The sequence below is a fragment of the Pseudorasbora parva genome, chromosome 17 (genome assembly GCF_024679245.1).
Source record: "Pseudorasbora parva isolate DD20220531a chromosome 17, ASM2467924v1, whole genome shotgun sequence".
Taxonomy (NCBI): domain Eukaryota; kingdom Metazoa; phylum Chordata; class Actinopteri; order Cypriniformes; family Gobionidae; genus Pseudorasbora; species Pseudorasbora parva.
Genome location: NC_090188.1, coordinates 26,299,351 through 26,324,566, shown reverse-complemented (window position 1 = coordinate 26,324,566; position 25,216 = coordinate 26,299,351). Strand labels below are relative to the sequence as shown.

General features: G+C 37.6%; 1 protein-coding gene across 1 annotated transcript in view; it reads left to right on the top strand.

The window, feature by feature from the left end:
* Positions 1-737: 737 nt before the first annotated feature.
* Positions 738-25,216, top strand: part of sptlc3 (serine palmitoyltransferase, long chain base subunit 3) — a 35,947-nt gene continuing 11,468 nt past the window's right edge. The window contains exons 1-8 of the mRNA XM_067421918.1: positions 738-1,006; positions 1,892-2,092; positions 3,604-3,758; positions 5,301-5,449; positions 10,801-10,925; positions 13,378-13,471; positions 21,259-21,364; positions 22,242-22,461. Coding sequence (XP_067278019.1) covers positions 899-1,006; positions 1,892-2,092; positions 3,604-3,758; positions 5,301-5,449; positions 10,801-10,925; positions 13,378-13,471; positions 21,259-21,364; positions 22,242-22,461 — 1,158 coding nt within the window. The 5' untranslated portion in view covers positions 738-898. The remainder of the gene's footprint in view (positions 1,007-1,891; positions 2,093-3,603; positions 3,759-5,300; positions 5,450-10,800; positions 10,926-13,377; positions 13,472-21,258; positions 21,365-22,241; positions 22,462-25,216) is intronic.

The following is a 25,216-nucleotide window of genomic DNA, read 5'->3' as shown; positions in this document are numbered from 1 at the left end:
TATATATATATATACAATAATATTAGAAATTAGAAATGTATAACAAATAATATTAATAAAATACTTAATAAAACATTATACATAGAGGACCCTGACACTCAGAGCTAGGCCTGTCCATGATCCATCTTTAATTACTTGGTCTAGTTGTTTAATGTATGTATTTGTTTATTTAAACAGGGACAGTGTAAAATACATTAAACCTTAAAGGAAAGATGCATTTTACCAGGTTGTAGCACTTGTGCTAATTTACACCTGCAGTCCCTGGAAAGACTGATGTAGCATTTCCAATTGATGTAGCAAATACATTTCCCTTAACAACATTAAAATAATCAAACCCTACATTCATTCTACAACGTACATTTACAAATACACTATGACCTGCACATCAACTACTAAACATTATGTTAACAGTAAAGTATTTTCAAGCTGTTAGATAATAGATATAATTTGCATATTGCACAACGTTCATTTTTCACCGTGTAAGCCTACGTGTTTCTTTTACCACTGAACTTGTTTTAGTGGCTGCAGCAGTTTTACTTTTGCTTTTCAACTACTATAAACCACATGCAGACGAAGTTTCAGAACAACCGTCTCAGTTTGAAAGTACCGCCTTGTCTTCATTGTGGAGCTCTTCCATAATCTTCGAAGCTGTCAAAGGGAGCGCCCAGTCGCTTCGCTTTGCGTCGCGTCGTAAGTTACCTTGATGTCCGTGATAGCTACTTCCTGGTCCAAAGTTATGTGTACACAAATCAAAGTCATTTGAGCATGAGGTCGGATGGTGAACTCACATCAGGGAATTACACTTCAACGGACACACACACTTCTCTAAACTGACTGAGGAACAGAGAAGTTCAATATTATAGCCTAATTCATTATTCAGCGTTGACTCTTTGCAAACATGATGCGAACAGATGAACTTTATCCACGTAACGGAACCGTGAAGTCTCACTGTGACCAAAAACAACAGGAAAACAACAATTTGAAAAATGGATATCACAGAGAAAAGGTAAGTTAGGCGGTGTCAAACTGCATCACCCAACGCATCGCAAAGTAGCCTAACTTACGTCGTTAAACGTGTTATTTTAAAAACGAAAGCTCTAGAATTAAGAGGTAAGTTAATCCTTAAAGATGACCCGAAGTAGTTTTTAAAGACAACGCTGTTGCTTTTCTACAACATAGGGGTATGACTTGGCATGGAATTTGAATTGGGAGGTCCGAGTCATTTCACCGAATCGGTTCGCTCAGGTGTTCATTTAATGAATCATTTTTTAAAGAACGAATAACCAAGTCGTTTTAGTCATCACTAAAATATGCTTAAACTTCACGGGCGCTTTTGGTAATCGAATGTTCACCCATATGAAAATATTTGAATAATAACCAATAACCATGTTTAACTGTAAATATTTGTGTTAGTAACCACAGGCAAAACCGTTGGTAGCTTCTCTCTTAAAGGGATAGTTCGCTCAAAAATGTAAATTCTGTCATCATTTACTCGCCCTCAAGTTGTTCCAATCCTGTATGAATTTCTTTCTTCTTCTGAAAACAAAATATATTTTGAATAATATGGGCAACCAAACAGTTGATGGTGGGCCACATTGACTTCTATAGTATGGGAGGAAGCTATGGATGTGTGGCCCACCAACTGCTGATTACCGACATTCTTCAAAATATCGTTTATGTTTAGCAGAGGAAAACTCATACAGGTTTGAAACAACTTATGAAAGATATGGATTAAGAACACTTATAAAAATGACACGTAGTACTGATTTATGTTAATTTGACTTAATGTATGTTTGAGTAACGTTATCATTTGTCTCCTAAATTACAATGCAATTAAAATAATAGTAACATACTGTGATATATAATGTTTTGTCAACCTGTGATATTGCAGGTGCAGAAAAATGGCAAGGGAAACGGGTTTCATCAGCCTCGAGTTAGGGGTGAAGATTCTTTCGAGGAGGCCCCCATGTATGTAGCTGTCCTGACATACATGGGTTATGGAATTGTCATCCTGTTTGGCTATTTTAGAGACTTATTAAGAGCTATTGGATTAGAGAAATGTCATCAGGCCCAAGAGAGAGAAGAGCAAAAGGTAGGTTTGCTCTCCATCAAATACATTTTACACCGTAACCACCATGGAGAACGTTTGCTAGTTTGGGAATATTATTTTCAGCATTTTACCTCAGGTAAAACGTATACTGAATTGGTAGGACTTGTTATTTTAGGATTAAAATAATAACTTTATATGTGTCTAAAAAGCAAATTTGCATATGTAACATTATAGGCAGAGTATTAAGCAAGACACATTTACTCTCAAACGCAAAGTGTTTTCACTCATGTCCTTTCATCTACACACTGTTAACTATGGAAAATCTCCATGATATGTGCGGTGATGCTGGGGAGGTTAAAGACGCAATTAAACCCCGAAGGACAGTGACTTCATTATTTCTGCTCCCAGTCTGTCCGTTGAGAAAAGATGCTTCTTTTATGCACATTTCTCACTCAAAGCTTGTGGTATTACATTAGATGCGATTATTCAAAGGCATAAATTGAGTTTTTTGAAGTTTAGTTGGCAAGATCATGAAACGGTAAGCTTTCAGAGGGAGTCACACCTTTAGTAAAATAGTGTTATATTGGTGAGTAAAACACATTGGGAATTTGCTCTGTGCTTGCCATGTTTTCCATGATCAGTGTGAATCACTGCAGCCAAATTGGCACTGTCTAAATCTTCAAATCTAACTGTAATCTTTAAATGTACAAATACAAATCAGTAAGTTCAGTGTAGGAATGCTGCTATAGCACAAAAAAAATTGTCATTAATATCTAATGTAAATAAATATACGAACCGGACGTAACAGGTTTTACTTGAGTGCTTTGATATGCTGGCCTATACAGTAACTTAGCATTTAAGGGCAACATTTATATGTGATCTCACGACATTTCCATTCTTCCTTTTCCTGTTTAACAGGGGTTTCTACATTGCCATTTGAGTCACACACCAGCAAAGCTTTAAACCGTGTGCTTTGTGTTAAATAAGAGCTAAAAAAGGCTGTAAGAATCAACAAGAGTGCAATTTTTTTTTTTAGCTTTCTAGAAAACGCTTTGAATGTGTGATCTGAAACACTGGGTAAAGAACAGACACCTCGGTGACCAGAAAAACGTATGAGTGGCAGTCAAAAGCTTATGCAAAAAAAAACATGTCAAAGTCAGGCGGCAGTTTGTTGTGCCTTTGTTTATTTCTGCTGTCTTTACTGTCTCCATAACTAGGATACTGAGCAGTTAAAAGTAGGTTTAATAAAGAAAGCACAATGAGTTGTCTGCTTAGCCTATCCCTTGTTCTTTGGCAGAGTTTACTTAAAGACAAGATGTGGGTGAGTGTCTCAGGAGTCAGGACTCTGATACTCACAAAGGAGATGGTTTTGAAAGATTCACCCGGTTGTAACTACCCACATGCAAATAGTGTCTTTAATGGTTGACCTTGGGCCAGTTGTGCCTGTCCTTTTTAATGAATGAATGTTGTGGAAGGGAAGCATGAAATACTGATGTTAGTTTGTTTTAAAAGTGCTTCTCTGTGTTATTTTGTAATTATTTCTTGTATTACAGGACTTTGTTCCCCTTTACCAAGATTTTGAAAACTTCTACACCCGGAACATGTACATGAGAGTCAGGGACAACTGGAACCGGCCTATATGCAGTTTACCCGGTCCAGTCTTTGATCTCATGGAAAGGGTATCAGATGATTACAATTGGACGTTTAGGTAAATCTATGCTTTGCATAAAACAAGAGGTTTACTGCTGAAAAGACCAGGATATGTTATAGCAGCAAAACTGGTTAACCAGCTTCACCAGAAAGAACATGCTTTTTTTTTTTTTTAACCAGACCAGCACTAACCACCATAAACTCGCTTGTCCATTCGTACAGACCGACCGGCACGCATCATAATCTAAAAAACCACGCCTACCGGGTGAACCGAGTCAGCCGTCTCCATTGACGTTGTATTGCGTCAAGTGGCGTCCTTGTCTTTTCTGACTTATAACAAAAAACAGAACAGTGTCTAAAAGCTGAAATGTGACAAGGTGTACAGAAAACAAGATTTAAAAAAAAAAAAAACAGAACCAAAACCCCAGAAGTTTTTATAAACTGTTGACCCAAAAAACAAGTGTTTACGGAGACAAAAGTGGATACAGGCGATTGAGACAGAGTGCGACATGTTCTTTTACACTGAGAACTACGCCCACTGGAGGGGAACCTAATCAGTGACAGGAAATATAATATATAAAACTGATATTTGGATATTTTACTTAACAGTGACAAAATGTTTACTGCACACGTAGGCATACTGAGGCATAATGAGTGTCAAGATCCCAAAATGTACCCATTCTTCCTGCTGAAGCTTCACGTCTTATTGCCTGTATCTACTTTTGTCTCCTTAAACTTTCATTTTTGGAGGGGTCGACAGCTTATGAAAACTTAGTTCTGTGCTTTTTTAACTTGTTTGCTGTACACCTTGTCACACATCAGCTTGTCACACAAATGACAAGGTGACCACTTCACACAATACACAGTCAATATAGAGCTTTGGGTAGGCATGGGCTAAATGCGCTCTGTCTCTATACTAGTAAAATATTATCATATTTACAATTCTACCATTCAAAAGTTGTTTATTAAAATAAATTCATGCTTTTATTCAGCAAGGTTGCATTGATCAAAAGAGACAGTACATACTTACATAAAAACAACATATAAATGATGTTCTTTTGAGTTTTCTGTTAATCAAAAAATCGATCAGTTTCCAGAAAAAAAATATTAAGTAACAAAACAGTTTTCAACATTGATAATAAAAAGAAATGTCTCTTAAGCTGCAAATCAGCGTATTAGAATGACTTCTGAAGGATCACGTAACACTGAAAACTGGATAAATTATGCTAATATATATACCGGTGTGTATATAAATATTAAAATAGAAAACACTCATTACAAATTGTAATAATATTTCAAAAAATTGCTCTTTCTTATTGCATTTTGGATCTGATAAATGCCTACATTAAATCAACGTATTAATACATTTAATCAGAGGAGAACTATATTAAGTGACAGTTAAATGATTTTTGAACCATTTTCTGTAATTTGAGCTCATGTTATTTATTGCTGCCTTTACTGGTGCTTTGTTACACAAAGTTCTTCTATATTATACCCACTGATTTTAGTTCCACCTTTGAACAAGAATGATCCATATTCAGACTAGTCAGGATAAATCAATATCAATAACGATTTGGGTGATGTGTTTCTTCTCTGTCAGGTTAACAGGGAAAACCATTGAGAACGTCATAAACATGGGCTCCTACAACTATCTGGGTTTCGCTGAAAACAATGTTGACTTCCTGAAAACCGTAGCAGAGGCGACCAGGCAGTATGGAGTGGGCGTCTGCAGCACAAGACAGGAACTAGGTATTTGTGTGATTATACCACAACCTAAATGTATTACAGAAATATGTCATCCAACGTTGTTTGCTTAAGAACAAGCATAGTAGGTTGTTGTTTAGCAACTATTGTAGTTTAGTTAATGCCACCATAAACCTGTCAAAAGCATTTTTTCCATTTGACCTGCTTTGAGCAGCATTCACAGAATTCTTCCTTCACCAATATTTATTAAAGGCCCAACCTGTTAAATTTGCAGTGTGTAAGTTGATGATTGACTGACCTGTTTCATATCTCTCTCTAAAGTTTTATTACATGTGTTGTGATGAATCAAATTACTCATAATGATATTCTATTATCTTCCATATTTCTATGCTGAAATAGAATAGGTTTACTTAGTGCATTTTGTACAAATGTCATGTAGACTGTGTAGGTTAAAAGCTGGCTTGTTTGCACTAAGGCTCAGTGAAATGGTTATCTGTACCACGTGATGGAAAACCAGGAAATGCCAGGGATGTTTAAAGTGCCCATTTATGCAACTTTAAAAAAGGTCTCCTACAATAAGTTTACATGGAATCAAGTTCAAAGAACACTTTAATGTTCTCATAATATACATTGCACATCACCCTTTTTGTGAAGGAAAAAGTACATACTCTTAAGTGTGTAGGACAAGAGTATGCAACCTTTGGGACATACTACTTTATCTTTAACGGAGAGCTCTGTCACTTAGTTATGTGCATCCTGTCACCGTCTAACTTTGCAGACCTTTTACATTCACAAATTGCTATATTACTCATGGCATGAAAGGTTAGTTGAAAAAGTATAATGGGGCACTTTAAAATTGTGACTTCCAGGCTTTAAAAATTTGTAGTGAATATAGATTTTAAAAAAATACCAAAAATCCAACCCATTTTTACCAATGGATTTCCATGAAAGTTGATTGATTACTCAATAAGCAGTTTAAAAAAATATTTTATAGAAACTGCACTCACATATAGATGTTATATTTAAACGGTTAGAAAATTACTCTTTTTGAGTGCAGTTTCTATAAAATATTTTTTAAAACTGCCTTTTGAGTAATCAATCAACTTTCATGGAAATCCATTGGTAAAGAAGGGGTTTGGAAACCCTTGATGGTGCTTCAAGATTAGACCTGTTCAGTAGGTACATTTCAAGATCTTTGGTTTGATGTTCTGGCATCTGGTTATTCTGGTTTGTTACATATGTGAAATGTTTTGAGCTGTTTGATGACTGTCGCTACCTGTTCTGGCATCAGCAAAGCTGTAAAACATCACGTTTTTTAAATGATCAGATCATATCTGTAGTAAAGTAAGTAATCTGAGATATTTTATCTGCGGTGCTACGCAGTGACTTCACCGCTGTGGTGAATCTGAGCCAAATATCAGAAACAGACACAAAAAGAACACGTGATCATGAGTCATCGAGGGTATTTGTGTGTAAAGTCCTTTTCGTATCATTCATTATTCATTTAAGGGATTCATTTCTTTCTTTCTGCATCTCTCAAAGGCTGTCGTTTCTTTTGGATATATTTCTGCAGGCCCTCTGTTAAATGAGCACTAATAACTTACCCCACGACTCCCTATTAATATGCAGTTTCTAATTAGACGCCTGTGTATGTGTGTGCGTAATTAGGGATGGGCATTTTAAAATATTTTTTCTTGAAGGTTCTTAAACATAAAAAATGAGACCAATGTATAGTATTACAGTGTTCCAAAATACATATAAAATATATAGGTAAATGAATTATGTAAAATATTAAAGTGCATACAAATAGTTTTTACTTATAAAATTGTTATTTAATGATTTTGTATTTAAAGGGTTTAACTAATGGAAGATTTGTATTTAGGAACCGGAATTAAAATCACATATTTGATCAGACTTACCCTTTTGTGCTGGGAAGTGTTATTGTATCTCCCAACATCTCAAGTTACATTCGATTACTCTTTTACTCATAATTTATGTGATGTTAGGTAATGTTTTACTATAATGTTTGGTCACGTTTGACAGGATGTTTCTGTTCTAACTGTAAGATCAATAAGGTTTTAAGACTTCTACATCAATCATTTACAGACATTCTACCTGGTTCCTCTGTCTTTAGAATTCATTATATAATACACACCGACACACACACACACACACAGACATATATATATATATATATATATATATATATAGAAGAAATGTCTCTTGAGCTGCAAATCAGCATATTAGAAATGACTTCTGAAGAATCATGTAACTGAAAAATGTAGAAATGATGCTGAAAATTCAGCTTTGACGCAACATTATATATATATATATATATATATATATATATATATATATATATATATATATATATATATATATATATATATATATATATATAAAATATACATTTATACTTTGTATAAATGTTGTGTGTGTTTGTGTTTGTTTACAGTCACCATGGTCTATTTCAATGTACAAAGAGTTTATAGGTGTAACATTAAGTTACAGTTGTCGAACACTAATATCATTGAAGCACGTAGCACTTAAGTATGATGTCGACAACATAATGGGTCATTAAAGTGTCACATTTATTGTTTCGAAACCTAAATTTTTTACCATGGTGATGTAGTCATTGTACAACCAGTGGGTGGCAAATGTTGGCTACACTAGTTTCCTATGAGACAAACATTGTCTTTCTCAGTGGGGGCTTAAGGGGCTCATAAACCAGAATTTTCCATCAAGCGACATACTTTTTTGTCTTATTGGAGCTACTTAAAATTATTTTCTGTTTTGTTTTTGATAATCAGTGTAAACTGAGCCCAGAACAGTTCACAGCACCCGTGTTTAATGTCATTTTAACTAATTAAGCTTTAGTATTCAAACCCTGAATATTGCTTTCGATTACCACAGAAAATTAGCTTGTCCTGATATTTGAAAGAATATTTTATTTATATTGAATTATTGATATTTAAAAAACAAACAAAATAACCTCTGCAGTGAGACGTCTATGGAAGGCATAACATAAAAACGTGACGCTTGAAATTGTGTTAAATCTTTCGTTGGAAAATGCATGTATTTTGTGTATTGTTGTGTAAATTGTCTTTTTAGTGTTGGGATTACGGTAACTTTGGTTTAAAAAGTTCCACTGACTTTTGAGGAGTTAAAATGTTGTATAACTTTACAGAGACAGGATTAGTAAGCAATTTTTTATCATATTAATCTCTTAAGTATAACAGTTACAAATGTTATGCTTTGCTTTTCCTGTGTATTATTCTGGTGCAGTTCCTTGTTCCCCATAAACTTCAACAGAATATTTTACCGTAAACATGATTTTCTGTGGTAGTCTGTGACCACAGATGATGTTGATCGAGCTTAATTTGTATTTAACCCTGAATGTATCGCAGTTTTACTGTTTTCAAAGCTATTCCCATCCATTTAAATTAAATTAGGTTAAGGTGTTTTCTGTTTTGAGAACCTGCTGTTTTATTGGTGTGTACACTTTCAGCAGATGAATGTGATCTCCATGGGTCTCGCTCTCATTTCTCACTTCATTAGACTACTACAATACCCCAGTTACAAGTCAAGAGCCTCATGCGTTTCCTCTGTATAGAGCGAGCTTCTTAGTTATCACATTTAAGTGCAGTTTAGCCGCCCCAGACCTGATTCTGGTTTAATCAAACACATCACGCTTCAACTGCTGCTGTGAGAGGGAATGATCAGAGGTCTGTAGTAATCAATGGTGTTTTAGAGTACTAAGCTCTATATAGGAATCGTGTAAAAGTAGAGGCATTTATTCACATGCCAACACTTAGTGTCGGCTGCGATCTTATTCAGTAGGAAATATCTTTAGCCAGAATTTCTTACTTTTAAAGCTATTAAACATTTCCTGTGGTCAGACCTTTATGGTACCTTCTTTGGTGGGTGAGAGGGGTTCATGGGATTAGGAAATGATGGGAGCCAGACTCGCATTGCCCACATGAGTGTAGTGGTCATGTTTTTAAATTTGTTACTACAAACATATGTTGTATGTGTTAAATTGTTGTGCGCTTATATTTATATTCATTGAATTTAAATTAAATTAAAACAGCAAACAGGGCGCAGAACTGTAATTCAAATTTAAAGTTAAGAGAGTACAATTTAATTGATTTAAATATAGTTGATAATTTATTTAGTTTGATTATCACACACGCATAATCATGCAGACAACATATGGGCTTTTTCCAGAAACATTAGATGGTATTGATATAGTAGTCAGTAATTTCCTCTTCCAGTCATCCCAATTCAAATTTCCATTTGGATAACCTGATAGGTGTGGCCAATTCAATTCAAATTCCAAAGAGTTTAAAGTGACGGTTCATGCAAAAATGAAAACACCCTATTCATTCACTCACCCTTATGTCACTCTAATACTGTATGACTGTGGAACATAAAAAAAGATAATTTGAGAAATGTCTATGATTTATAACATACAGCCATCAAAACCAACATTATTCAAAATATATATTTTATTTATATGTATATTAATAATAACAGAATGTAATTTTGGGTAAAAACTCCTAACTTCAACTAAGGCCACTTTATTGTTTCAAACGGCAATAACATCATTCTGCAGTAGCAATAAAAAGGAAAACGTTAGAGATTTATGGCACATATCTCTATTTAGCCTATGTCTCTATCTTTATTTAACTTATCACAGGTCACATTATTATCTCACAGCATGAGATATTTTGTCTGTTTTTGTCTTGACATCATGACAGTATTTTTAGTCTGCAGCTACTGAGTGATTAATAGACTTTCACCTCACATGTTCTGACAGATGTCATTTGTTTCCCCTATTCTGGCACTCTCTGAGCCTTTAAACTAGAAAAGCTGAAGAAGAAACGCTGAACTATTTTCCTCCAAAGTCGTAGAGAGCATAATCTTACCGGGAAAGACTGTGGTCTGATAAAATCTTATTTTTTTTAAGATTAACTTTTTATTTTTATTTTTTATTTTTATTACTGTAATTTTACATCCAGCAAAGGGAAATAAATGAGAAAAGAGAGGTCTACTGTTGTGCTTTTCTCCTGTCTGAATGCTTTTAACACTCATTCACGGTCCTGAATGCCCTCTGTGGTGGACGTGGAGAGTTGTTGCCTTGGATTTTATTGTGTTCACAAGTGTCCTCAAGGTATTAATCATCTCAAGCAGGTTCAGTCTTTAACCACCAAACCAGAGAAAGTGAAGGAAAAGTCAAAGGCCTTCAGCACGTTTGTTCTTGACATGTTGAGCCGTGGTGCTCTGGCCTGTGACATTTTCTGTTCCAATGTATTGTATAAAGAAAAGAGAGGAGACTTTTGTAAAGAAATTTTGATAAAAGTGTCAGCGTATCTTTTTTTTTTTTTTTTTAATAGGCAACTTCAGCATCCATGAGAAACTGGAGCGACATGTGGCCGAGTTCTTGGGTATGGAGTCTGCCATGGCGTTTGGAATGGGTTTCGCCACTAATTCCATGAACATACCTGCACTAGTTGGAAAGGTCAGCATTTAAAAATTAATCTTTAACTGTGCCTCTATTTTTTTTAATATCTGTCTTAAATCACGTTTTATCTGCTGAAGTGAGCGTACAAGCGTCGTATATTAATCTGTTATCTCTGGGCGCCTGCTATTAATTGCCACTATAAACAGTTTTTCACGCACCACAGAATAACCCAATGAACCAGCACACTAAACAAACCCTTGTTAAAAAAGATGCTCAATCAGATAAACAAGCACAGTTCGAACTGACAGTGTTTGTTTAGGGCGTCTCATTAGGGATTGTTTATACTGGGTCCAATGATGGGGTCGTCATAGCCAGCTCAAATGAGAAGACCTCAGGATTTGGATGTGATCCAAAGGGCTGGGGGATTTCCTTAAGGTTTCAGAAAACTGGTTGGTTGTATTAATGGGGGATGTTGTTCCCTTAAGAAAGTCCTCATGATGTTCCAGCCTTGAGGTATTGGTTAAGTGAGCCCAACAACTTTTGTCTTCTGGAAGAGGTGTCAGTTCAAGGCATCTCAAGGTGAAGAGGAGATGACAGCAACCATTGTTGAATCAGGCCATGCTCTGTCTGCTGATATTGAGACTACGTCATCCAGTTCACAACAAAAGATCTGAATGTTAAAAAGTTCAGGTCATTTGATTCATGATTCATTGTTTTTTTTCCACTGAAGATTAATTTCAATGAACTGACCCCGGTAGTTAGTAAAGCTTATGACAGCTAACAATGCCCAGTGATAGAATGCCCTGTAAGGGTCCATTCACACAGAATGCGAGTTTTGCATTCCACTGAGCTGCGTTTCTGTTGTTGTTCTATGTAAACATTGACTAGACAGACGTGTTTAACCATTGCACTATAATACACGTTTTAAAAAGGTGGAACTCAAGTTAAAACAAGTTAAACTTTTAGAAAAAATGCATCTCAAGAGCTTGCTTTTCTTTCTTTCGTTCCACTGACCTGTGTCTCGTGTTTGTAGCTGTAAAAACGTGTTCTGGGTTTATGGTCCCTTAGATGCGTTTGATAAAAGTGTCTTCCACATGCATATATGTAACTCAACTGATTTGAATAAACATTTTGCACAAAATGAAAATTCTGTCATTTCCTTATCCCAAACCTGTACGTGTTTCTTTGTTCTGCTTTTCACGAAGGAACAATGTTTGTAACCAAGCAGATCTCGCCATAGTATCATAGTAATGTTTTTTCTCCTACTATAGTAGTCAATGGGGGGCGAGATCTACTTGGTTACAAACATTCTTCCAAATATCTTCCTTGAGGGGTGAGTAAATGATGACAGAATTTTCATGTGTGAATGAACTGTCAGTCATTACTCAGTAGTGTTCCCACACAATTTTTCTTTGTTGACAAAATATAAGGATGGACTTTGAAAGGGCTCATGAACTGGCTTTTTTTTATTATTTGGGCGTTGCAAGCACTGGCCCAGTCTGATGAAAAATCGCAGCACAATTAAAGGGTTAGTTCACCCAAAAATGTTAAAATTTAAAAATGTATGTCATTAATGACCCTAATGTTGTTCCACAGTTTAAGATATTTTATATTTAGTTCGAGAGCGTATCCAAGTGTATGCACACTATACTGTCCATGTCCAGAAAGCGAATAAAAACATCATCAAAGTAGTCCATATGTGACATCAGTTAGTTAATTTGAATCTCTTGAAGCGTCAAAAATACATTTTGGTCCAAAAATAGCAAAAACTACGACTAAATTCAGCATTGTCTTCTCTTCCGCATTTGTTTTCAAAACCCAAATAAAGATTCAAACGGTTATGAATCAGCTTATTGATTTATTAGTCGGATGTGACGTGATTTCAGCAGTTTGGCAGTTTAACACGTGATCCGAATCATGAATCAATCTGCTGATTATCTTAAACTGTGTTCTGAAGATGAACGGCGGTCTTACGGGTGTAGAACAACATTAGGGTGAGTCATTAATGACATCAATTTCATTTTTGGGTGAATGAACCCTTTAACCAACAACACCACAAATAAGGGATTCTTCAGCCTGTGACAGCGTGCTAAGTTATGTTTTATTATATTTACACATAATCACGTACACATAATCGATAGATATCAAACGATCTGTAACAATGCATTACTATCAAATTTTTTGCTCACATTAGTGTGTTGCTTCATTCATTCATGTAATCTTATCCTGTCTGGAAATCCAGTCTCTTGTTTACAAACGAATCCATGGTGAAATGAAGGAACAAACTTTATTTTTAAGTTTTATTGGTTTATTTTTACTCTTTAGTATAGTATTTAGTATGTAAACAGTGTCTTAAAAGGTGCTATATAAATAACGCTTGACTGTTTCGGATCATGTTTTGTCTGACCCTCCCATTATTATTTCACACATGTTACTGATAGATTTCTGCTTTAGATATCTGCTTCATAATTTGTTCAGAGTCATGCAGTAACATATCTTTTGTTTCCAGGGCTGTCTGATCCTGAGTGATGAGCTAAATCACACGTCCCTTATCCTGGGAGCCAGGTTGTCGGGGGCAACCATTCGAGTCTTCAAACACAACAGTAAGTACAGTATTCACAATATTATGACATTTAAATATACCAGGTCACTGTGCGTTCAGTTATCAACACAACTTGCTTAAAGGTTCAACATTCTGAGGTGATCACCTTCACAGTTCGTGATGGTTAGCCGACTAAATTTAAGCATTAGCCTGCAGCGAGGCATATTTGGGGTTTTATAATGGCTGTGCTTTAGGGAATCCATTGTAGTTAATGGTATTCTTGTGTAGCTACTGGATGACTGGTGTGCATCTTTCTCCAGAGGATGGATAGGAATACATGATGCATGAAGAACAAAAGCATGAATGTACTCTCAAAGTACCATGTAATACTTGGCTGTGGGTCCTTAAGACAAACCTTGGGGATTCTACATGCCATGGTCTGACCTGAAAATAGACTTGATAAAAGTGGCAGAGGAGATCCTAATGCATCACATTTGGCTGTATTGTTCGAATGAAACTAAACCTTGATTAGCTAGGTTAGGTGTGTTTGATTAGGGAGAGAACTAATACCTAAAGCTTGGAACATACTCTGCAATAACAAAGAAATTTGTTCGTTTTCTCGAGTTGGCAAGAACAAGAACAAAGTTCATTCTGGCCAGTACATTCCACACTTCACGAGAAAAGCAGGTGCCGATCGTCTGTTTCTCTGCATTAACCACGCCCACTTTAAATTTATGACAAATGACGTCATTTTTCTCGCAGCCCTGGAAGCGAGAACTTTTTTCTCTGTTCTTGCAGAGTATGTTGAACTGTGGTGTAAAGTAACAAATTACAAATACTCTCGTTAATGTAATTGAGTCGTTTTTCTCAGGAATTTTACTTTTTTAAGTAGTTTAAAAACAGTGTACTTTACTTTTACTTGAGTACATTTTAAGTGATGTATCGGTACTTTTACTGCGCTATTTTCCCTAAAGCCGGGTACACACTGTGCGATTTTGGCCACGATTTGGCCGTCTGAGACAAATTTAGCAAATCCTAAAAGATTCCTCTGATCCTAGGCTAAAATCTGAGGTCTTTGGTCGTTAGTTTGACATGTCCACCGGCAGCCGATTAATGAGCGCTGCGATCAAATTTGACCTCAGACGAAATTCTGGCAGTGTCAGAAGATTTGGCACACAATCCTGCAGTGTGACTTCTCCTACGACGACAGTCAAATATCTCAGTTTTTCAAGACAAACTATGACCAAAACGAGAGCTAGAGATTTCTTTGTAGCCAGCATTTCAGTCCCACGTGTAATGCAGCTCACTGTCACCGAACGCGTCATTCATTGATGATATAAAACTCCGGGTGAGTTTTCTTGCGCGCGTCCGTTTTTAGCGCGCCTTCACTATCGTGCAGTCTGACATTAATGTCAACTGAGATCTTACAGTGTGGCATGGCTTACATCGGGGATCATGTTCCTACAGTCTGACAAGGGACATTCGCAAAGGATTTTGAAAAATCGCACCTTGTGCAGGACCCATAAACCTGCCGTCGCTACATTATGTTTATTTATTTTCCTGTCAACGTGATTGGCTAAGATGAATAATCAGTCCTTTGTCTCTATGCGTCACGCGTGTGACTCGTCAAATCAACCATAACGACCAGCCTAGAGTGTGAGAGGCACGCACGCTTTATGAAAGGGGGTTAGTGCTGGCTACTAGCCTAGAAATCTAGACGCACCCTAGCGGCAGCAAGTTTAATCTGCCCGCGAGTGTCGTCTAGCAACTCTCAATACCTTCTGAGCTGTATTCGCCATAACTCTTGCCGGGCCAATCACATCGTGTATAGAGTCGTGGGCGGGGCCATAATGACGGCTGAGTTGCGTTTGCGTGCTTCTAGTAAACACAGAAACTGGCGAACGGCGGTCTTTCGAATCAGCTTTGACCACGACTCCGGAAGACTTGGAGTTAAAGGGGGGGTGAAATGCTGTTTCATGCATACTGATCTTTTTACACTGTTAAAGACTTGGAATCCCATACTAAACATAGACAAAGTTTCAAAAGTTAAGGTGGACGTTTGATGGGAGTATTTCTTTGTCAAAAATACTACTTCCGGTTAGTCATAAGTTTCGGCAAGTTTTTTGAGATCATGCGTCCCCTTTGACGTTAGTGGGGGTGGAATTTCCTTGTATGGGCCTTACGGACAATTCTACCGGAAAGCGCGTGAGAGAGAGCGAGGGAGAGAGCGAAAGCAACAGGCTACGCCCATCAAAGCGCTGGCTTGTAGGATGCTAAACAGGTGATATAACCAGTAGCTACTGACTTACCCACTGATAGGCCGGCGGTCGATCTGTATTAGCACTTTCCTCACGCGACGGGCGAATCACTTTCCTCACAGAGCGACTCACTTTCCTCACACGGCAGGCGAATCACTTTCCTCACAGAGCGACTCACTTTCCTCACGCGGTAGGCGAATCACTTTCCTCACTGAGCGAATCACTTTCCTCACAGAGCGACTCACTTTCCTCACGCGGCGGGCGAATCACTTTCCTCACTGAGCGAATCACTTTCCTCACAGAGCGAATCACTTTCCTCACAGAGCGACTCACTTTCCTCACGCGGCGGGCGAATCACTTTCCTCACTGAGCGAATCACTTTCATCACAGAGCGAATCACTTTCCTCACGCGGCGGGCGAATCACTTTCCTCACTGAGCGAATCACTTTCCTCACAGAGCGAATCACTTTCCTCACAGAGCGACTCACTTTCCTCACTGCAGCGCGCTGCTGCACACGTCATTATTTAGCTCCGCTCACATGACACGCCCCCACCCGCTCGGCTTTTTTCGGAAAGACTCGGAACAGCGCATCTTTCTTATATAATTATAAAAAAAATAAAGACTTTTCGGAGATATGCAGGATGCAATGCTACTCTATAGGTACTCAAGATTGACATGACACTGACTGAAACTGAGTGTTTCACCCCCCCTTTAAGCTTTTCTCTGAGAAAAGAACAAAGAACGGCACTGAAGTTATTCTTAAAAAGGGAAGATGTGTTCGGAGTTTTGCTGACCGGATACAGTGAATGTTTAACTCTCTCAACTAGCTCCGTTTCACCTTCGTTGCTCTGGTTGGTGGTAGCGCTATCCTATCGCGTGCAGAGGGAGTTTTAAAGACAATCGTTTATCCGCCCCTCTGATTGAGCCGTCAATGGTGAGTTTCCAGACCAAACATCTTGATGTGGGTCTGGCTTGTCAGGCTAGCTGGCTACTGTATGATGACTGAAATCGTTGACCGCAGAATATGACATTTTCTAATACACACACACGGTCCGTATTCTGTTAGCGCTGCACAAGCTCGCGGTGCCATCTGCTGGAAACACTTCACTTCAGCTTGATTGTTTGCCAGGCTTCAAAGTCCATTAGGCAATAACCGATCATCACTACTAGATTTTTGTAAATATAACATATAAATACATAAACTTGCTTTCTGTCAGTTTATTGAAGTGCATATTTATGTGTTCACACATAGCGATTTAAAATTGTAGTCCATGTAGCAAATAAATTTAATAAAACATCAGATTTATATTTAAATCAGGTTTATTTTTTTAATTGCAAGCAAAAATAATCAGTGGGGAAAATTGAGTTACTCTATTCTGATTTCTTAAGTGTATTCTTTTTACAGAAAAAAACATCCATTGAAATTAAAGCAGTACAATGAATGTGTCTTCAAAAGAAAGAACTCAAGAATTGTTCATGTACAATCTTTTTTAATTAACCGCAAGAAAACCTCTACAGGATGGTTGTCATAAATGTTACCAGATTATTGGTTGCTTTCTCAAATGGCTTTATTTTTAGTGCTAGCAGTAAAATAAAAATATACAGTCAAAGAAATATTGAAATATTGTTGGTAATCTCAGGTTTTTTTGTTATTATTGAGAATCATCCAGAAAAGAGTAAGCTACATTTTTAATTAGCAGGGTATAAGGTGGAATAAGATTGAGTACTTTTAAAAGGGCTACCTTTTTACTCCTAGTTTGAGTAGTATTTAGGACAGGTACTTTTACTCTACTTGAACTACATTTTTTAAAAAGTAACAGTACTTCTACTTGAGTATGCTTTTTCAGTACTCTTTCCACCACTGATGTTGAAGCCTTAACTGCTCTGAAAAGGGCTTGGAATGTCACTTGAAGTCAGACTTCGGACTTGGAATCCCAGAGATTCCCTCTTTTGATTTCATCGAATGTGTATGATGTAACGTGGGCGGAAATGATGAGTCAATGATAAATATTTATTTGAGGAAATGAAATGCATTAATTAGTCAAAGTCTGTAATTATATGATAATCCAAACCTGTTTAGCCAGCATTTGCAGGAACAGGGGCGTAAAATATGGTGCGATCCTCTGTTGATACTTATACACCTGTAGAATTAGTGTTGGCATTTCATAACAATGAATGTATCACACACATTTTGGTTGTTAGGGCATTTTGTTGACAAATATCTATCAGAATAACGCTAGCATTGCCATTTTAATTCTTCATCCGTCATCTTCTGAGGGTTGCACAATGGTCAGAAATGGGAAAATTCCACATCCAACATAGCCTGGCGTGGTCATACTCAATTCTAGTCAGAATATGAGTCTGAAACTGCTCCATTGGGCTGTGATTATGGGGCGTGTTTCAACCGAACCAGGAAATACATCAATTGGATAGACCTACAACCAATCAGAGCGACGAAGGGACGCATTGTCAAATGTCAACAGAGCTCAACTGCACTGTGTTGCCAAGTCCGCGTTTTTTCGCGGTTTGTTTTCTATGTTCCTTGGGTTGAAGCGACTATTATGTGATATATAGACCCATGAGTGTGAATTTTAGAAGCTATTGAAGAAGAAGCAATACCCCCTGAGAAGCTATTGTTTAGGGCTAGTAGTTGGCGCGTTTTGTTGTAAAAACTTGGCGACCCTGTCTGCATACGCGCTGAAATCAGGCTGGAATACACGATCTTTGCCAGTGTTGTAAAAGAATTTAATGATACACAGAGTACTTACCCAACATGATCATCATTTCTGAGAGAAATTGTGAAGGTGAATGCAGATACAAACAAGCTCTCCGTTTAGGATTCAAACAAATATAATCCAAGCGCCTTTGATGACGTGCATGATTACGTTACTGTTTATCATCTGTCCGTCATCATCTAAAGCCTGCCCTGATGATTTCATTGGTCTGAACAGTTTCTGTTCGGGGATAATTACTCCTCTATGGAGCAAGGCCAGACCGAACTGCCCGACCTAAAACATTTGTGGGCGGGGCTAAGTTCGGCTGGCATCCAGGCTACATCCAACACATTCCAGCATAAATTCTGCAGGAAGGTAGATATTATTTATCTCTGTTTCTCTGGTTGGTGTCAGCTTATGCGCATGTGCACATTCGAATACAAACAGACTTGATTTGTTCAAATGCTCCGAATGTGCTGCTGACATTGGGAATATTTACGCCTGTGTTTGAGTTTTTTAAGTTTATCAATTATGTAAGGATTTGCTTGAAGACTCAGATTTTCCTTGGGAAAAGATTGCAGCTGTAAAAATAGGATACACAGAATAAGAGAGTGGGTTTTTGTAGTTTAATTTGAAAGCTCCACATCATTGTTTTGAATAATGATTATTGCTGTTTTGCACATGTCGGTGAGACAGATTTTGAAGTGAGTGGGTAGGTTTCCACTGCACACTGAATATTTTTTTGTATTATAAACACAGCTGGCTAAAAACCTCTATAAACAAGCTGCAAATAATGTCATTGTTATATTGAATAAACTAGTGATAACATAACACACCCTGTTTCATCCAGTATTACATTGTTCTTGTCATTCTTCTTCTTATAGTTGTTCTTAACCTGAAACCTTTGGCAGATCTGTTTAGGTGAGTGTAGTATTTCAGGACTGCATGGCTGGTGAAAGCAGGCCGTGTCCGCATTGGCCTTCACTGGCCTAAATACATTCACCTGTTTGAAATGAGGCCACTTTAATGAGAGACTATATGGAACATTCTTTTCTTTGGGCTTTGTGTCACTTTTTATACATAGAGACAGAAGAGACGGCAGAAAGTTTTTAGAGTAAGAGAGGAGGAATGAGATCAGGATGTGAACAGGCCAGAATCAAACCTGCGTCTGCTTTTAAAATGTTTGATTTTTGCAGTTAAATTCTGCCATCTGTTGGCTAGTTTGTAGTGTTGCCATGTCTGGTTTTCATAAGGGACTGTAGGCTAGTTTTTTTATAAATATGTGTGTGTTGAATTTATTTATTTATGGGGGGGTATTTACAGAATACAGTCACACATTTGGGCTTACACAATAAAATATGTCCAACCGGTAATAGCATCATCAAATAGCCCAGTGTGCTGTTAGAGCTTCTAGAGCTTTTACATAACATCGCAATTAATCATTGTAATTTATTTCCCTTTTCTTTCCATGTTTCTGCCTTTTCCAAACTCTTCCCCTTGGATACAATTATTGGAAAGCATTTTTTTTTTTTTTTGCAGTAAGATGTAATTTAGCCTTGGTTAATGTTTGTTTTATGCAAGTTTTTGCCAAAATAAATCAGATTATTGAATTCAAGCTATTCTCCTTGATCCATAAACACTCTCACACTCCCAAAAGCAAAAAAAAAAAAAACTATTTAGGCTTATTTTGATGAGGTAGGTCACTTATTTTGGGGGTTATTTTGCCAGACCAGGTTGTTTATTTTTATAGCAAGGTCTGGCAGCACTGCTAGAGCTGCCAGATTGTGTCTCTGTAATCTGACATATTTAATTTAGGTCTCTCAATTCATGCAGCTTCTACTAAGCTGATGAGATGTGCATTGCTAGGATGTCCAGAAAGAGCATAATCAGGCATAACATTATGACAACTGACAGGTGAAGTGAATAACATTGATTATCTCTTCATCATGGCGCCTGTTAGTGGGTGGGATATGTTAGGCAGCAGGTGAACATTTTGTTCTCACAGTTGATATGTTAGAAGCAGGAAAAAGGGGCAAGCATAAGGATTAGGCAAGAGACATATTGTGATGGCTAGACTACTGGGTCAGAGCATCTCCTAAACTGCAGCTCTTTTAGTGTGTTCCCAGTCTACAGTGGTCAGTATCTATCAAAAGTGGTCCAAGGAAGGAACAGTGGTGAACGGCGACAGTCATAGGCGGCCAAGGCTCATTGATGCACGTGGGGAGCGAATGCTGGCCTGTGTGGTCCGATCAAACAGAGATTTACTTCCGATCAAACAGGCATTAACTTCTTGAGCAATCAAATTGCTCAAGAAGTTAATGCTTGTTCTGATAGAAAGGTTTCAGAAAACACAGTGCATCACAGTTTGTTGTGTATGGGGCTGCATAGCCGCAGACCAATCATAGTGCCCATGCTGACCCCTGTCAACTGCCGAAAGCTCCAACAGTGGGCACATGAACACAGAACTGGACCACGGAGCAATGGAAGAAGGTGGCCTGGTCTGATGAATCACATTTTCTTTTACATCACCTGGATGACCGGGTGCATGTGCATCGCTTATCTGGTGAACACATGGCACCAAGATGCACTATTGGAAGAAGGCAAGTTGGCAGAGGCAGTGTGATGCTTTGGGCAAGGTTCTGCTGGGAAACCTTGGGCAGGATAATGTGCCCTGCCACAAAGCAAAAATGGTTCAGGAATGTTTTGAGGAGCACAACACCGAGTTTGAGGTGTTGACTTGGCCTCCAAATTCCCCAGGTCTCAAACCAATCGAGCATCTGTGGGATGTGCTGAACAAACATTATACAACACAAGTATTGTATTTCTTTCAATATCTGATTGTGTCATAATGTGCCTGTTTTGTGTTCGGTTGCAGACATGCAGAGTCTAGAAAAGCTGCTGAAGGAAGCGGTTTGCTCAGGGCAACCTCGTACCCATCGCTCTTGGAAGAAGATTCTCATTATGGTGGAGGGCATTTACAGGTCAGAACATTTATGAATGTTTACAATCCTATTCATTCTAGCATTGATGTATGTAATCAGCTACAGCAAATAAAAAAGATGTAACTGAGCAAATTAATAATAACACAATTCATTACAGTACCTTTCCTATGAAATTATAGCTAAAATGCTTTACAAAGAAGCAGAAAGTAAATTAAATAACACAAAAACAATAATCTACTTTTGTTGGAGAACTTCTACAACCATTTGGATTTAATAACCGGTGGCACCTACTTTGGCTGCTGTGGAGATAACGAAATTGTCTGTGCCTCTTTATCACTCTTGTTTCTTTGAGTTTTTCTGATGTGTAATGTCACCCATTTGGAAACTGCATGTCTGATTGTTGGTTTATTGAGGCCAAAGTCTTCAGTCATGGTTGTGTGACCCTTTCCAGCCTCATGAGCGTTGATAACCCTTTTTGTAAGGTCATTTATTACATAAATATGTGCTCAGTGTGCTTTGATGTGAACACTGAAGTCTCATAAAGTTTATATGAAATTCATGGGCGATTTATAGACGATTATAAATGAGTCACAAACTTGCAACCACTGTACAGGTAACCAGATCAATTACAGTGCCTAGTGCCATCACTTAAACAGGTGTGATTAAAAATAAAAATAAATGTAGGGCAATTATTTCAGTTATTTTTAATTGTCAAGTAGTAGACATTTATAATAGTATTGATGGTAGGTATTCTAAATTAAAAATTAATGCAGTTTATTGATTATGAAAGTTTAAATGTATTTATTTTGTGTTTCTATTTATCCATTTTAATATCATACTATATATATATTTATATATATATAGTCAGTGATCTGACACATTTTAACTGAAATATTTTTGTCTCTGTTTCTTTCAGTATGGAAGGCTCTCTAGTCCGGCTGCCGGAGATCTTGGCACTAAAGAAGAAGTACAAGGCTTATCTCTACCTCGATGAGGCCCATAGCATCGGGGCTGTGGGCCCCACAGGCAGGGGAGTTACAGAACATTTTGGAGTGGACCCCAATGAAGTAGACGTTCTGATGGGCACCTTTACTAAGAGCTTCGGGGCTGCTGGCGGGTACATAGCTGGCAAAAAGGTGGGCATCATGAAATACTTTACTATTACGGCCCTTTTAACAAGGCATTTCCTGAGGCAGAAAATAATTTTGGCACGTTGAGCTACCGTTTGTCGTTTGGGGACGCTCGTGCTGCAGAAAGGCACAATGCACCAGCATACCATTCTCCCTTCCTGTCTTTTTCAAACTCACACACATGGTCTCATTTCATGATGTGAAACTACATATGTTACCCAAATGTCACTCATGCTCCCGTCACACCACCTCTCTCATCTCATTACTCCATTAAAAAAGACCACTTCACTTGAGAACCACATCACGGACATGGCAGTTGATTATAAACGACTGAAAACGAGAAAGACTGCAGGTTTTTTGAATTACACATGCTTTGGAGAACAGAGAGAGAGAGAGACCCCACGTGTGTGTTGCGTAATATTGAGTGGGTTGTTAATAAGGTGAGACTGTTGGCCGATTGCCAGCTCTGTTTTATGGGTCAAATCAAATTTTCAGGTTTTTCACAGGATGCTTCCTAACATGGTACCTGTCTAATATATATATAATGTAAAGTTTGGGGTTGGTAAGAAGTCACTTGTGCCCATCAAAGCTATATTTATTTGATCAAACATACAGTAAAAACAGTTACATCATGAAATGTTACAATTTACAATAAGACTGTTCTATTTGTTCTAAATTGTTTATATTTAAAAATATATATATTAAATGAACATAATATATATAATCAAAAAAATCATTAACATTTTTCTAGCATTTGTCTCTGTAGTGTTGCTGGTCAACAGACCTTTTTAGTCCTAGCTGTCAACTTGTTCAAAAAAATTATGTTCCCTTCACATCAGTTTACTGTTTTCTTTTATAAAAGTGGAGCAGCAATAGAGTTAAATATGGTAGGACAGCAGTAGAGTAAAGGTAAAGGTAGAACAGCAGTAGAGTAAAATATGTTCTCAGTGGTAATAAGGACACTGTACACAGGCACAGAGGGAGGTACAGAAAGAGAGCTGCCAAACGGCTCCAGCCAGTCCCTCGCACCACAGATGTGGGTGGATTTCGGACACGTTCTCTTAACTGACTTATCTTATGCTGTTTCCACAAAGCTCCCAGGACCTAAAGCACTGCAAATGTTGTACTCTAAGTGAAAGCAGATGTTTTCTTCACAGATTTCCCCCCTAAAAACCCCTTCGCCCCCGTCCTCAAAGTAGAGGACACATCTGGATGCAGAGACCCGTGTGCACTGTGAGGTGCGTCCCCTCCCCTCACCCCTCCACAGTTGATACAGATGTCTGAAGACGGAGATTAAGAGCTGGATACTGGCCCCGGCTTCTGCTCAGAAGCCTTTTTATTGGATGCAGGACAGACAGGGCACAATCTCAAAAACTGCTTGTTTGTGAAAAAAACCTCATTGAACTACAGCTATGGTAGTTTATACAGACAAGGCATTATTAGTGTCCAGATCCTGTATTAGTCAGATTTCATACAAGCACAATGAATTAAGAAGCTGTCATTATCACTGGATGATCAGTGTCTCAGGTGCTGTGGGGTTTCATCTCCCTCTAGTGGTGTAATTCAGACAGCACCATGTTTCAGGTCATTTTAAAGGGATAGTTCACCCAAAAATGAACATTTGCTGTTAATTTACTCTAATTTACTCCCTCAGGCCATCCAAGATGTAGATGTGTTTTTCTCTTCAGTAGAAATGCAAAGAAGATTTTTAGCTAAACTGTGATCCATGGTGATTTTTCTAAAGGAAGTCAAACAGTGCCTAGGCAAGCGGTCCTGAGTGTGTGTAATGCAGTATGGAACGCGAGCTTCCTGTTACATTGTGGCTTACTGTATGTGCAGGAGCAAACTCACGTGGTGAGAGGGGGGGACGCATGTGTTGTATTGTTCATTTAATGTGTACTTGTGCTTATCCTGGATGCCATAACCTATATATATATATATATAGGTTCCCCCTCCCCCCTGCCCCCTGACTCGTGGTTGCCAGATACGCTGCAGGATCCAGCAGGAACGTTTGTAGATCTGCAGGGTAGCTAGAGCAGATCTGGCAACCCAGATGCCGAAACACTACTGACTTCGTGATTGGTAGATAGGGGGAGGGTGGAGCTTCAGGCCAAAACACAACATGTCAACATCAACATCAGTTGAGGGCTGCAACAACAACTTTTAAATGACAATATCCTGGCCGGACTACTGTTGTCAGTGATATAAGTATTTGAAATTAACATGATTAACATTTCTTAATGTCTAGTGACATGTAAGGGTGGCATTTTATGATTAAATTAAATACATTTATTACATACAGTTCCTTTAAAGAAACCATAAGTTTTGATTTTCAAAGTTGATTATTGATAATTCAAATAAATATAAATAAAATATATTTAATTTCTGTAATAATTTCATAATTTTTTAAGCCTAGTGTTAAATTCCTTCTCCAGTGAACCACAAAATAGAATTTAGGCAAAATGTCTGACCAGTCAAACCAAAATGTATTATTTGTTCTTACATTATCACAAAGTTTATTCGCTATAGTTTTGAAAATGGTAATAAAATATGACAAGCACTTGAACTGTTATACTTTGTCAGAACAAATTCATCTTGATAATGTCAGAACTTTGATAGAAAGTTATGTAATAATGTATTACATCAACCAATCAGCTGTCAGCTATAAGTACACAATTAGATAATACCAATTATTTAGTTCAACCAATTACCAAGCAATGCTTAATTTAGTTCATTCTGTGGTGTAAAAGATGACATTAGC